Genomic DNA, 14,959 nt, shown 5'->3' with positions numbered 1-14,959 from the left:
CCAGACTGGAGTGCAGTGGCCGCTCCCGGTCACCGCAGCCTCGACCTGCTGGACTCCGGTGATCCTTCCGCCTCAGCCTTCCGAGTAGCTGGAACTACCAGCGTGTGCCACCACGCCCGGCTGATTTTTTGATTTATTGTAGAGATGCGGTCTCGCTGCTCAGGCGGGTCTCAAACCCGCAGGCTCAGGCAATCCACTCACCTCAGCCTCTAAATTCCTAATTCTAAAATGTCACTTGGCTGGGTGTGCTGGCTCACGCCTGTAAGCCTAGCACTTTGGGGAGTCAGAAGCTAGAGGACTGCCTGAGCCAAGGGATTTAAGACCAGCCTAGGCAACTTGGAGAGACTTCTTCTCTACAATAAATCAAAAAATTATCTGGGCGTGGTGGTGCATGCCTGTAGTTCCAGCTACCTGGAAGGTTGAGACAGAAGGATCACCTGAGCCCAGCAGGTTGAGGCTGGGGTGATTGTGAGCATGGTCACTGCACTCTAACCTGGGTGACAGAGTGAGACTCCTACTCATTAAAATAAAATAAATAATCACTTGTTCTTCATCTTGGATGTCAGGTGAAGGTAAGTGATATGATTTTTAAAAAAGATAAGAAGAATGAATTTAGGGGTAGACACAGTTACCTTTATAAGAAATGATGCCATCACAGATCTCTTTGAAGATCTGGGCTAGGCGGGCTGCCCGAGCCACTTCAATATTTTCCTCTGCAGCTGCCAATCGCCTTGTTCGAACAGATCGGGCTGTCTGCAGGGCAGAAAACTGGGTCATGAAGACATCTGGAAGAATAAGGTGAAAATTAGTTTCATGAAATGAGGAGGTCTACATGGCTTTCTCTTTCTAATAGATTCCTGTCATTTGTTCTATTTTCCCTGATGTGATTAAACATATTAAGTAGATTAGTGGGCCTAGAGTTCTTTCTATCTTCTGTAAAGGAAGATTCGGAAACACTGGAGTTTACCAGACACAAATGCAGCAAGAGGGATCTGAGTAGCCTAATGCAATGGACTGTACTAGCAGTTGTAGCTCTGGGCATCAAAATGAGTGTGTCCGCCTTTGAATGATGGCTTCACTACTTACTAGCTGTGTGATCTTGGCTAAGTTACTTAACCTGTGTCTCACATTCTCGAATGTAAAATGGGAATAATGGTAGTGCTTCCCTCATGAGGAAATTAGGTGGATTTAATGAGATAATGCATTTAACATGTTTATCTCAGGGCCTGACATATAATAATAAATGATAATTGTTATCAGAAGATTTGAACTGGTTGGGATATAAGTATATATAGTAAAATTTATGCCAATCAAGCATTTACAGGATATAAGATTCTGGGCAAATTTTTCAATCTTATCTAGTTAACACTCAGCATATTCCCATATACATTACACAGAATGCTTCTATCTTTTCAGGGGATAGATGGAGGAAAGCATAAAAGAAGAGCATGATCTTTTGAATACTTTTGTTTCAGTTAGAAAAGATGCTTGGGTCAGGCACAGTGGCTCACATCTGTAATCACAGTACTTTGGAAGGCTGAAGTGGAAGGACTTCCTGGCCCAGCAGGTCGAGGCTGCAGTGGCTGTGAGCATGCCACTGCACTCCAGTCTGGGTAACAGAGTGAGACTCAGACTTGGGGGGGGGGTGTAAAAAAAAAGGATGCTCGGACATGCTAGTTCCTCTGCTTTCGGTTTGTTCGGACTAACATCTGAACTCAGGAATGTTGTTACATTAGTTGTACATGATTTAGAAAAAGGAAATCTGTTAGCCAGGCATGGTGGTGCACGCCTGTAGTCCCAGTTAACTAGGAGGTTGAGGTGAAAGATTGCTATAGCCTGGGAGTTTAAGGTTGCAGTGAGCTATGCCTGTACCACTGCACTCCAGCCTGGGTGAGAGCAAGACCTTGTTTCTTAAAAAAAGAAAAAGGAAATCTGATGGTTTATATGTATAGTGCTGATCTGAATGTGAGGAAAATAGTCTTTAACTTGATAATGATGAGATTTCCCCCCATATAGTACATTTGTTATCACTCCTTATGCTGGCTGCAAGTTATTTTCCAGGTAGGAAGGAACACGGAGGGCCCACTATCACTCTTACTCATGACTATTTCAGACTGTAGGTCATGTTTGAAAGGCAGGCAGAAGGGGGTTTCTCCCTATTTCCTAGAACAGAGACGGGGGGTTGGGTTATTACTGATTGATGCTTGTATGTCTGGATCCTAACATTTATGGTCTATACTAAAATAAATCTTTTAATAAATTGTTTGCTTGAAAGTAACTCATATTGGCTGGGCATGGTGGCCTGTTGTAACCCCAGCCCTTCGGGAAGCAGAGGCAAGAGGACTGCCTGAGCCCAGGGGTTTGAGACCAGCCCAGACAACTTGGTGAGACCTTGCCTCTACAATAAATCAAGAAAAATTAGCTGGGCGTGGTAGCGCACACCTGTAGTTCAAGCTACTTGGAAGACTGAGGGGAAGGATTACATGGGCCCAGTAGGTTGCGGCTGCGGTGGCTGTGAGCGTGCCACTGAAATCCAGCCTGGATGACAGAGTAAGATTGCAACTAAAAAAACAAAACAAAACAAAGACAAAAACAAAAAAAAGTAACTAAAATAATCACTTTTGAAACAAATGTTTCCAATGCCTTACCAGATTTGATATTCCCATCATCTCGGCAGATGCCATTCCAGCGAGTATATAATGATGCTGAGTGAATATTATCACTGGTGTGCTTTACTTCCTCCTGCTTTTGACGAATCTTTTCCCAGTTTCGGACCAAGAACACATGATGCTTTAATACAAAGTTCCTGCAAGGAGGGAAGAAAAAAATTCCTTTATTCATTAATTCAGTAAGCAGTTATTACATGTCTACTCTATGTAAGCCACTGCTGGATGATATAAAGGCATAGTTATCAGTGAACTGAGCTGTTGTAAAGAAACTACATGGGCAAAGTTTATTGATTTTTTTCACATAACATTTTCCTGTGTTTTTTTTATTGATAGGAGACAGGGTCTTGCTCTATCATCCAAGCCAGAGTACAGTGGTATGATCATAGTTCACTGCAGCCATGACCTCCCAGGCTCAAGTAATCCTTCTGCCTCAGTCTCTCCAGTACCTGTAACTGCATACAGGTGTGCACCACCAAGCCCAACGTGAGCCACCACACCCAACTGATTAATTTTAAAGTAATTTTAAAATAATTTTTTCAAGTTGGGCGTGATGGCTCACACCTGTAAGCCCAACACATTGGGAGGTGGAGGCAAGAGGACTGCCTAAGCCTACAAGTTCAAGACCAGGCTGGGCAATATGGCGAGTCTTTGTCTCTACAATAAATCAAAAAATTAGCCTGGCATGATCACAGCTCACTACAGCCTCAACCTCCTGGGTTCGGATGTTCCTTCCACTTCAGTCTCCCAAGTAGCTGGGACTATAGGTGTGCACCACCATGCCCAGATAATTTTTCTATTTTTTGTAGAGATGGGGGTCTCGCTTTGTTGCTCAGGTTGATCTTGAACCCCTGGGCTCAAGCAATCTTCCTTACTTCAGCCTCCAAAAGTGCGGTGATGACAGGTGTGAGCTACAGCACACGGTGCTAATTTTTAATACATGGAATGAAAAGGAAACCAAAAAGCCCCCAAAACAACAAATTGTGAAATAGAAATATAAAATCATTTTTAACACATGACAGGATCTAGCGATAGGTATAACCACCTCCTTTCTTGGCCTCGTAAAGTGCTGGGATTACAGGCATGAACTACCATGCCCATGTACTATGGTTATTTTGAGGTGAAGATGAACATAAACAATATTTCAAAATAGTTATAATATCTGTATTATGACATGAAAGTATCTGTGAATATTGGTGACAAAGTCATGGAAATTGCTAATTCTCTCTCACTCTAAACATACATATCATACACATGTTTTACCTACAGTCATATTTGAATAAAATGTTAATTTATTATTATTATTTTTTTAAAGAAATAGGGTCTTGCGATGTTCCCACACTAGTCTTGGACTCTTAGGCTCAAATGATCCTCCCACCTTAGTCTCCCAAGTAGATGGGACTACACTCATGTGTGGAAATGTCAAATTTCAATTAAAAATTAGGGGAGATAGGCCGGGCTCAGTGGCTCAGTCTGTAATCCCAGCACTTTGGGAGGCCGAGGTGTGGATTGCATGAGCCCGCGGGTTCGAGATCCGCCCAGGCAACTTGACGAGACCTCATCTCTACAATAAATAAAAAATTAGCCGGACGTGGTAGTGTGCGCCTGTAGTTCCAGCTATTTGGAAGGCTGAGGCGGAAGGATCGCTGGAGCCCAGCAGGTCGAGGCTGCGGTGACCGGGAGCGGCCACTGCACTCCAGTCTGGGTGACAGAGTGAGACTGCAACTCAAAAAAAAAAAAAAATTAGGGGAGATAAAGATATATTTTCCCCCTTTCAAGTTCATAGATACCCTGAATTCTTTGGCTTAAGAACTCTTGTACAAGCCGGGGTTGGTGGCTCAGCCTGTAATCCCGCGCCTTTGGGAGGCTGAAGTGAGTGGATTGCCTGAGCCCGCGGGTTCGAGATCCGCCTGGGCAGCGAGACCTCATCTTCACAATAAATAAAAAAATCAGCCGGGCGTGGTAGCACATGCCTGTAATTCCGGCTACTCGGAAGGCTGAGGTGGAAGGATCGCTGGAACCCAGCAGGTCGAGGCTGCGGTGGCCAGGAGTGGCCACTGCACTCCAGTCTGGGCGACAGAGTGAGACTCCAACTCAAAAAAAAAAAAGAACTCTTGTACAAAAAAAGAAGAACAAAAGAATCAACTATACAGAAGTTTAATAATTTTTTAAACTGATAAGCAAACCATAGCATTTAAAAAGTACTCAGGTGAGAAAATCTTTTTACCTCTCTCGATTGGACATTGGCTTCATCTGTAACTGGGGGGTCAATCTTGTTGGGGTGTTGATGTTTTCACTGGGTTCCTCTGAAAGATGGCCTCTCTAAAAAACAGATGGATCAGATTAAAGAAAAAATAGATCAATCAGAAATCATCTTCAAGAATACTAAAACCACTACTCTTAAGATGCCACCCTGTGGTAATTCTCTAAGCATCTTATAAGCAGCTTTCAGGGAAAGCCATTAGACCATTATTCACCCTTTTCTTCAGCTTGTGCTTAGACTTCCTCTTCTCTTTTGACCGTCCGGACTTTTTATGTGTGGTCATGGGCTGGTTGCTTTTGCTGCTGGTGAGTCCATTCATGCGCTGACTCTTGCCGCCAATGATTCCTCGACATTTTTCAAAGCCACACTTACAGAGTTGCTTTGAAGGGAAAGAGAATACATTTTTTAGCCTGCAGTTTCAGTTATAAGTTTAAGAAGGATTACTGAGCATTTGGACACACAAGTTAAGCATGAACTGGGAAATTTGCACAGAGAAAAATAACTGATTGAGAGTATAAAAAATATAAATAGATTCAACTAGAGTGAAAAGAAAAAACTAAAGTTTAGGAAAACTTCATCTACAGAAAAGTTAAGAACTGATTGGAGACCAGAAAGGGCAATCTCTTTCTTCAAAGTTACAAAACAGTAACTGAGACCCATGTATCCCAGACAGGCAAATACTGTGAGCGTGATACACTCCAGAATCAACCTGCTGGGCTCAGGTGCTCCTTTCACCTCAGTCTTCCAAAGTAGCCAGAGCTACAGGCACGTGCTACCATGTCCAGCTAATTTTTTGATTTATTGTAGAGATGAGGTCTTGCCAAGGTGTCTAGGCTGTTCTTGAACACGTGGGCTCAGGCAATCCTCTCACCTCAGCCTTCCAAAATGCTAGGATCACAGGATTGAGCCACAGTGCCTGGCCCCTATGTATTTAATGACTCCAAGTCAATCATGTTTATGAAGGCCTGTGTTATACTGCATTTTTATTTTTAAAGTCGAAGAGTTTTACTCTTTCGCCCAGGCTGGAGTGCAGTGGCATGCTCACAGTCACCACAGCCTAGACCCGCTGGGTTCAGGTGACCCTTCCGCTTCAGCTTTTCAAGTAGCTGGAACTACAGGAATATGCCACCACGCCCACCAACTTTTAAAAAAAATTTATTTAATGTAGAGACAGGGTGTCACCATGTTGCCCAGACTGGTCTTGAACCCGTGGGCTCAGGCAACCTTCTTACCTCCAACTCCCAAAGTGCTGGGATTACAAGTATGAGCCACTGCACTGGCCTATACTGCATCTTAAACAATAAAGTTCAATCTTTCTCTTGGATTTACTAATCTTACCTGTTTTTCCACATTGAATGAATGAAAGTTGTAATCATAAGTGAGTTCAGTCCCAGCTGGCATATCTTTAAGCGCATACAGTCCAATCCGGTATACTCCATTAACAGACCTATGAAGAAAGAAGAGAGTTCTTGATATCATGCCTAAAAACTAAAAAATTGGCACAATCATTGATTTTAAGATTGCCTTTCCAGCCAGGCTTGGTGGCTCAGCCTGTAATCCCATGCTTTGGGAGGCTGAGATGAGTGGATTGCCTAGGCCTGCAGGTTCAAGACCCACCTGGGCAACTTGGCGAGACCTCATCTCTACAATAAATCAAAAAATTAGCCGGGCGTGTTAGCGTGCGTCTGTAGTTCCAGCTATTTGGAAGGCTGAGCGGAAGGATCGCTGGAGCCCAGTAGGTTGAGGCTGTGGTGGCTGAGAGTGTGCCACTGCACTCCGGTCTGGGCAACAGGGTGAGACTTCAACTCAAAAAAACCCACAAAAGATGCCTTCCCTTCTGTATCCAATTATTCAAGAGTCATAATGAATTTTTCCTAAGAAATATTTTTCTTTTTAAAATTTTCTGAGTCTGAGTGGCACTCTGTTGCCCATGCAGGAGTGCAGTGGCACACTCATGTCCACCACAGCCTTGACCTGCTGGGCTCAGGTGATCCTTCAGGCTTAGCCTTTCAAGTAGCTAGAACTAGAGGAGCTTCAACTCAGCCTCCCAAAGTGCTGGGATTATAGGCATGAGCCACTGTGCCCAGCCATCAAAGCCTTTTTAATCTACCAAGGACCTTGCAAACTATGGCCCACAGTTCACCCTGCTTTTCATCTCTGTAAATAAAGTTTTATTGGTACATAGCCATATCCAAAAAGTTTGCTAACTCCTGGTCTATTCATTAACTTTTTTTTTTTTTTGAGTTGGAGTCTCACTCTGTCGCCCAGACTGGAGTGCAGTGGCCGCTCCGGCGATCCTTCTGCCTCAGCCTTCCAAGTAGCTGGAATTACAGGTATGCACTACCACGCCCGGCTGATTTTTTGATTTATTGTAGAGATGAGGTCTCGCCTGCCCAGGCGGGTCTCGAACCCGCAGGCTCAGGCAATCCACTCACCTCAGTCTCCCAAAGGCGCAGGATTACAGGCTGAGCCACCGAGCCCGGCTTATTCATTAACATTTAAAGTTTGATTACATACTATTTTTTATTAAACTTATTTAGGTATAACTTACATAGAGTAAAAGACCAAATTTTAAGTGTAGAGCTTGCTGGATTTGTACATATTTAGGCACCAGTGTAACCTCCCAGAAAGCTCTGAGTTAGTGTCCCCACAAAGGATTGCCACTATTCTGGTTTGTTACCATAGACGAGTTTTGCCTGTATTGAACATCAAGTAGATGGGATCATATAGTATATATTCTATATGTATGCTTTTTTGTTTCCTCTTTTACACAATGCTACATTGCATTGCAGGTATCCATTTGTATCCCTATACAGCTGTGTACTATTCCATTATATGAACATACTACACTTTATGTATATATTTAACTGCTGATAAAATTTGGGTTGGTTGCAGTTCTTAGCTATTATTAAAAAGGCATCTTCTGTTGACATTCTTGTACATGTTTTTTAAACAGAAACATTTACGTTAGAAACATGCTTAGAAGCGGCATTGCTGAGTTACTGGATTTTCAATTTTAGCTTTGGAAGGTACTAACATTTTTGCAAAAGTGGTTATACCAATTTACACTTCTAACAGTAAATCTAAGAGCACCTATGCTGCTCTACACCCTTGTCAACACTTTGTATTGTCAGTCTTTAATTTTAGACATTTTGGAGGATATGCAGTACATTTTCTTTCTTTCTTTTTTTTTTTGAGTTGGAGTCTTACTTCTGTTGCCCAGGCTGGACGGCAGTTGCAAACTCCCTGCCACCCCGCAGCCTTGACCTGCTGGGCTCAGGCTATCCTTCCACTTTAGCCTTCCAAGTAGCTGGAACTACAGGCACATGCCACTACACCAAGCTAATTTAAAAAAAAAAAAATTTTATTTATTGTACAGACAAGGTCTCGCCATGATGTCCAGGCTGATCTTAAACCTGTGGACTCAGGCAATCCTCTTGCCTCTGCCTCCTAAAGTGCTGGGATTACAGGTGTGAGCTACCACATTCAGCCTGTAGTAGATTTTCAATTTGGATTTCCCTCAATACGGTATCTAACGATATTAAGCCCTTTTGTGCATTTAGTGTCCACTTTTTATTCTCTTTTTTGAAGTACCTATTCTTTTACCATTCATTCGAGTTGGAGTCTCACTCTGTTGCCCAGGTTGGAGTGCAGTGGCATCCTCTCGGCCACTGCAGCCTCGACCTGCACGGCTCAGGTGATCCTTCCTCCTCAGCCTTCCAAGTAGCTGCAACTACAGGTATGCGCCACAACACCCAGCTAATTTTTTGATTTATTGTAGAGATGAGGTCTCGCCTAGTTGCCCATACTGGTCTTGACACATGGGCTCAGGCAACCTTGTCATGTCAGCCTCCCACAGTGGGATTATGGACATGAGTCACTGTACCCGGCGTTTTTATTTATTTTAAAAGCTAAACTGGTGGCTGGGTACAGTGGCTTATGCCTATAATCCAGAACTTTGGGAGGCCAAGGCAGAAGGATTACTTGAGGCCAGGAGTTCAAGACCAGCCTGGTGAACACAGCGTAACTTACTTTCTACAAAAATAAATACATAAATAAATAAATAAATGGACCATCTCTCAATATTTTATAGATTCTGGATAAAAGTAAATCCTTTGTTGAATGAAAACATTGCAGATATCCTTGTGTATGATTTGTCTTACACTCTCTAAATAGAATCACATAAGTAGATGAACAGAAATTAATAATTTTGTCAAATTTTACTGTAAGTACTATTTACATTCCATTTAAGATCTTTACCTTTCCCAACTCAAAGAAAATATTATTCCATGTTTCCTTCTAGAAATAGAAACTTGATAGTTTCAATTGTGATATTCAGGTCTATGATCCATCTTAGATTAATTTTTTTTTTTTTTTTTGAGTTGGAGTCTCACTGTCGCCCAGACTGGAGTGCAGTGGCCACTCCCGGTCACCGCAGCCTTGACTTGCAGGGCTCCGGCGATCCTTCCGCCTCAGCCTTCCAAGTTGCTGGAACTACAGGCACTACCACACCTGGCTAATTTTTGATTTATTGTAGAGATGAGGTCTCGCTTGCCCAGGTGGGTCTCGAACCCGCGGGTTCAGGCAATCCACTCACCTCAGCCTCCCAAAGGCGCAGGATTACAGGCTGAGCCACCGAGCCCAGCTTAATTTTTATGTGTGGACAAAAACAGAAGCCAACTGACTTAGCTTCATTTATTAAAAGTCCATCCATATCCCACTAACTGACAAGTGGAGATATCATAAATCAAGTGACAGTACATTTACAAATCTGCCTGGATGTTGTCTATTCATCTATCCCAAGCAAACTTTTACTGTTCTAATTAATGTACCTTTATAATAAGTCTTGAAATTTGGTAGTGTAAGTCCTTATTGTTCAAGATTATCTTGGCTCTTCTAGGTCCTCTGTATTCCCATATGTGATGCAATATGTCATTTATATATGACATAGTAATCAGGTTGTCAATTTCCATAAAAATGGGTTTTGCCAGGTGTGGTGGCTCATGCCTGTAATCCCAGCACTTTGGGAGGCTGAGGCAAGAGGACTGCCTGAGACCAGAGGTTCGAGACCAGTCTGGACAACTTGGAGAGAGATTGTCTCTAAAATAAATAAAAAAATTAGCTACTGGAAGGCTGAGGTGGAAAGATCACCTGAGCCCAGCAGGTCGAGGTTGCAGCAGATGTATGCATGTCACTGCACTCGAGCCTGGGTGACAGAGTGAGACTCTAACATTAAAAAAAAATTGGGTTTTGATTAGAGTTGAATTTATAGATCAACTTGGTGAGACCTGACATCTTAAAAATACTGAGGTTTCCAACCCCTAAACATGACACATTTTCCCATTAATTTAGGTGTTCTTTAATTTTTCCCAGTAACGCTTGGAAGCTTGCAGTACACAGGTTCTACAAACATTCTTTATCAGGTACTATCTTTCAGGAAACTACTGTAAACAGTATTTCTTTCTTCTTTTTTTTTTTTTAGTTAGGGTCTCAATCTGTTTCCCAGGTTGGAGTTCAATGGCATGCTCACAGCTACTACAGCCTTAACCAGCTGGGCAGACTCAGACAATCCTTTTGCTTCAGCCTTCAAGCAGCTGGAACTAAGTGCTGAGATTACAGGCATGAGTCACCATGCCTGGCAGTATTGTTTTCTAAACTTCAGTTTCTTCTTGGTTGTTGCTAATATCCTGGAATGCACTCAATTTCTATTTTATTTTATTTTTGAGTAGGAGTCTGAGTCTCACTCTGTCTCAGGTTAGAGTACAGTTGGCACAATCGCGGCCACCACAGGTATGTGCCACCATGCCCAGCTATTTTTTTCTTGATTTATTCTAGATACTAGGTCTTACCAAGTTGCCCAGACTGGTCTCGAAGCTATGGGCTCAGGCAATTCTCTTGCCTATGCCTCCCAAAGTGCTGAAATTCTAGGCAAGAGCCACCGTACCCAGTTATTTTTATTTTTTTATTTACTTATTTTTATTTATTTATTCTTTTTGAGTCAGAGCCTCACTCTGTCACCCAGGCTGGAGTGCAGTGGCACACTCATGGCCACCACAGCCTCGACCTGCTGGGCTCAGGTAATCCCTCTGCCTCAGTCTTCCATGTAGTTATAACTACAGGCGCGCACCACCACGCCTGGCTACTTTTTCTGATTTATTGTAGAGATGAGGTCTCGCCAAGTGGCCCAGGCTGGTCTTGAATCCATGGGCTCAGGCAATCCTCTCACCGCCAACTTCTAAAGTGCTGGAATTATAGGCGTGAGCCACCGCGCCTGACCATTTTATTTTACAGAAAAGTTTTTTTTTTTTTTTTTGAGTTGAAGTCTCACTCTGTTGCCCAGGCTGACGTGCAGTGGTATGTGGTACGCTCACGGTCACCGCAGCCTCAACCTGCTGGGCTCAGGGGATCCTTCCACCTCAGCCTTCCAAGTAGCTGGAACTACAGGCATGTACCACCATGCCCGACTAATATTTTTATTTTTTATTGTAGAGATTAGGTCTCACCAAGTTGTCCAGGCTAGTCTGGAACCTATGGACTCAGGTAATCCTCTCACTTCCAACTCCCAAAGTGCTGGGATTATAGGTGTGAGCCACTGCACCTGGTCATTTTATTTTTGAGAAAAGGTCTCACTCTCTCTGGTCTCAAACTCCTGGACTCAAGCAATCGTCTTACCTTGGTCTCCCAGAGCACTGGGATTACAGGCATGAGCCACCAGGTTCAGTCAATTTTTTTCATTTATAATCCTTTTTTTTTCCAGTTGGGATCTCACTGTGTTGGCCAGGCTGGAATGCAGTAGCATGATCGCCTCAGCCTTCCGAGTAGCATGATCTCGGCTCATTGCAGCCTTGAACTCCTGGGCTGATCCTCCTGCCTCAGCTTCCCAAGTAGCTAGGACACTCAGCTACTTTTTATTTTTGAGTTGGAATCTCACTCGATCGCCCAGCTGGGGTACAGTGGCACACTCACGACCACTCCAGTGTCAACCTGCATCAATGATCCTTCTGCCTCAGCCTTCCAAGTAGCTGGAACTATAGGCATGTGCTACCACACTTGGCTAATGTTTAATTTATTTATTGTAGAGATGAGGTCTTGCCAAGTTGCCTGGGTTGGTCGTGAACCTGTGGGCTCAGGCAGTCCGCTCGCCTAGGTCTCCGAAAGTGTTAGGATTATTGGCTGACCACCGAGCCTGGCTGGCATTTCCAGTCTTCAAACTTTTTTTCTTATTGCAGTGGTTAGGATTTTCAGTACAACGTAGAACAGAAGTAGTGATGAGGACATCCTTATCTATGTATGAATAATAGCTGTAAATTTTTTTTGAGTGGGAGTCTCACTCGGTCGCCCAGACTGGAGTGCAGTGGTCGCTCCCGGCCACCGCAGCCTCGACCTGCTGGGCTCCGGCGATCCTTTCGCCTCAGCCTTCCGAGTAGCTGGAAATACAGACGTGCGCTACCACGCCCAACTAATTTTTTTAATTTTATTTATTGTGGAGATGAGGTCTCGCCAAGTTGCCCAGGCGGGTCTCGAACCCGTGGGCTCAGGCAATCCACTCACCTCGGCTTCCCAAAGTGCTGGGATTATAGACTGAGCCACCGAGTCTGGCCAATAGCTGTAAATTTTTAAAAACAAATTCCCCCTTTAGCATATTTAGTTTTCTTTTATTCCTAGTTTGCTCAGTTTTTATTATCAATAAGTGTTGAATTTTGTCAAATGTTTTTTCTGCCTCTAGTGAGATCTTTTTTGCCTTTATTCTGTTAATCCGGTAAATTAAATTGGTTTTTCTTTTTTTTTTTTTGAGTCAGTCACTCTTTCACCCAGGCTGGAGTGCAGTGTCATGCTCACGGCCACCCCAGTGTCGATCCGCGGGGCTCAGATGATCCTTCCGCTTCAACCTTCCAAGTAGCTGAAATTACAGGCATGCCCTACTATGCCCGGCTAATTTTTTTTTTTTTAGTTGGAGTCTCACTCTGTCACCCAGGCTGGAGGGCAGTGGCATGCTCCTGGCCACCACAGCCTCGACCTGCTGGGCTCCGGCGATCCTTCTGCCTCAGTCTTCCAAGTAGCTGAAACTACAGGTGCACGCTACCATGCCCGGCTAGTTTCTGATTTATTGTAGAGAAGAGGTCTCGCCAAGTTGGCTAGGTGGGTCTCGAACCCGTGGACTCAGGCAATTCACTTACCTCAGCCTCCCGAAGCACAGGATATATTATAGATATGAGGTCTCACCAAGTTGCCCAGGCTGGTCTCAAACCACTGGGCTCAGGTCTCACCTCGGCCTCCCACAGTGCTGGGATTACAAGCTTGAGTGATGGCACCTGGCCTATTGGTTATTCTTTTTCTTTTTTTTTTTTTTTTGAGTTGGAGTCTCACTCTGTCCCCCAGACTGGAGTGCGGTGGCTGCTCTCGGCCACTGCAACCTCGACCTGCTGGGCTCCGGCGATCCTTCCAAGTAGCTGGAACTACAGGTGCGCGCTACCACGCCTGGCTAATTTTTTGATTTATTGAAGAGATGAGGTCTTGCCATGTGGCCCAGGCGGCTCTCGAACCCACGGGCTCAGGCAATCCACTCACCTCAGCCTCCCAAAGCATGGGATTACAGGCTGAGCCACCAAGCCAGCTCCATTCGTTTTTCAATGTGAAACCAACCAACCTTTAATTCCTGGAATAAACCCCATGTGACCATGATGTGTTAACTTTTGGAAATATTGCGAGGTTTAATTTGTTGGTATTTTACTTAGAATTTTTGTGTCTATGTGCATGGGAAACTTTGGCCTGTATGTTTTTTCCTTTAACATCCTTGTTAGGTTTTGGAAGAAGGTTAATGCTAGCCTTATAATATGGAAGTTTATATTAGTTGGGCAGTATTGGTATAATTTCTTCTTTAAGTATGTGAAAGAATTATCAGTGAAGACATCTAGGCCTGGAGCTTCTTTTTTTTTTTTTTTTTCCTGAGTTGGATTCTCACTTTCTCTGTTGCCCAGGTTGGAGTGCAGTGGCACACTCATGGGCACCACAGTGTCAAACTGCTGGGCTCAGGTGATCCTTCCACCTCAGCCTTCCAAGTAGCTGGAACCACCGGCACACATCAACAAGTTTGGCTAATTTTTTATTATAGAGACGAGTTCTTGCCAAGTTGCCCAGGCTGGTTGCGAACCCCTGAACTCAGGCAATCCTCTTGCCCCAACCTCCCGAAGTGCTGGGATTACAGGCTTGAGCCACTGCATCAGGTCAAGCTGTGGTTTTCAAACAATTTGTTCACTTCAGCTAACTTTTCAAATATAAAGTTGCTCAGAATAATCAACAAACTGTGGTAATTTCAGACAAAGGAATATAATTCCATAATAAAAGCAACAAGCCACTGGTATACTCAACAACATGATGAATTACTAAAACATGCTAAATAAATGAAATCATACACGAACAAATTCAAATGAAGTTCTGGAATAGGCAAAACTATTTTGTGGCAACAGAAATCAGATTAGTACTTGCCTTGTGGAATGGAAAGATCTACTGTGAAGAGGTAGAAGGAAACTTTCTGAAATTATGGAATTGTACTGTATTTTCATAGGAGTGTGGGTTACGTGGGTGTACGCATTTGTAAAAATTGACAGAAATGTGTATTTGAGATCGATGTATTTCTCTGTATGTGACTTACACATTAATTTTTAAAAAACTTAAAAAAACCCCAAAGTTAGCCAGGCACAGTGTCTCGTGTCTAGAATCCCAGCATTTTAGGAGGAGGAGGTGAGAAGATTGCCTGAGTCCATGGGTTTGAGAACAGCCTGGGCAATTTGGTGAGACCTCGTCTCTACAGTAAATCAAAAAATTAGCTGGGAATGGAGGCGCATGCCTGTAGTTCCAGCTACTTGGAAAACTGAGGTGGAAGAATTACCTGAGCCAAGCAGGTCGAGGCTGCAGTGGCCAGAAACGTGCCACTACATTGTAGGCTGGGCGATAGAGTAAGACTTTGATTAAAAAGAAACCAAAGTTGTTTATACTATCTTCATATTACCTTTTTTTTTTTTTTTTTTTT

At 43.5% G+C, this 14,959-nt stretch overlaps 1 protein-coding gene across 3 annotated transcripts in view; it reads right to left on the bottom strand.

Moving 5' to 3' along the window:
• Nucleotides 1-14,959, bottom strand: part of ASH1L (ASH1 like histone lysine methyltransferase) — a 202,012-nt gene that overhangs the window by 23,456 nt on the left and 163,597 nt on the right. For all 3 annotated transcript variants that reach the window (XR_002481715.1, XM_008053776.1, XM_008053777.1), the window contains 5 exons: nt 6,268-6,376; nt 5,144-5,308; nt 4,894-4,988; nt 2,649-2,806; nt 633-785 (listed from right to left, as the gene is read on the bottom strand). Coding sequence is in view for 2 of the 3 variants with exons in the window: in XM_008053776.1 (XP_008051967.1) it covers nt 633-785; nt 2,649-2,806; nt 4,894-4,988; nt 5,144-5,308; nt 6,268-6,376 (680 nt within the window). In the remaining variant the exon portion in view is untranslated. The remainder of the gene's footprint in view (nt 1-632; nt 786-2,648; nt 2,807-4,893; nt 4,989-5,143; nt 5,309-6,267; nt 6,377-14,959) is intronic.

This window comes from Carlito syrichta, unplaced genomic scaffold, assembly GCF_000164805.1.
Source record: "Carlito syrichta isolate Samal-C Ts95f unplaced genomic scaffold, Tarsius_syrichta-2.0.1 Scaffold288448, whole genome shotgun sequence".
Lineage (NCBI taxonomy): Eukaryota > Metazoa > Chordata > Mammalia > Primates > Tarsiidae > Carlito > Carlito syrichta.
Note: the sequence above shows the minus strand (reverse complement) of the source record. Positions and strands in the feature narration are given on the sequence as shown.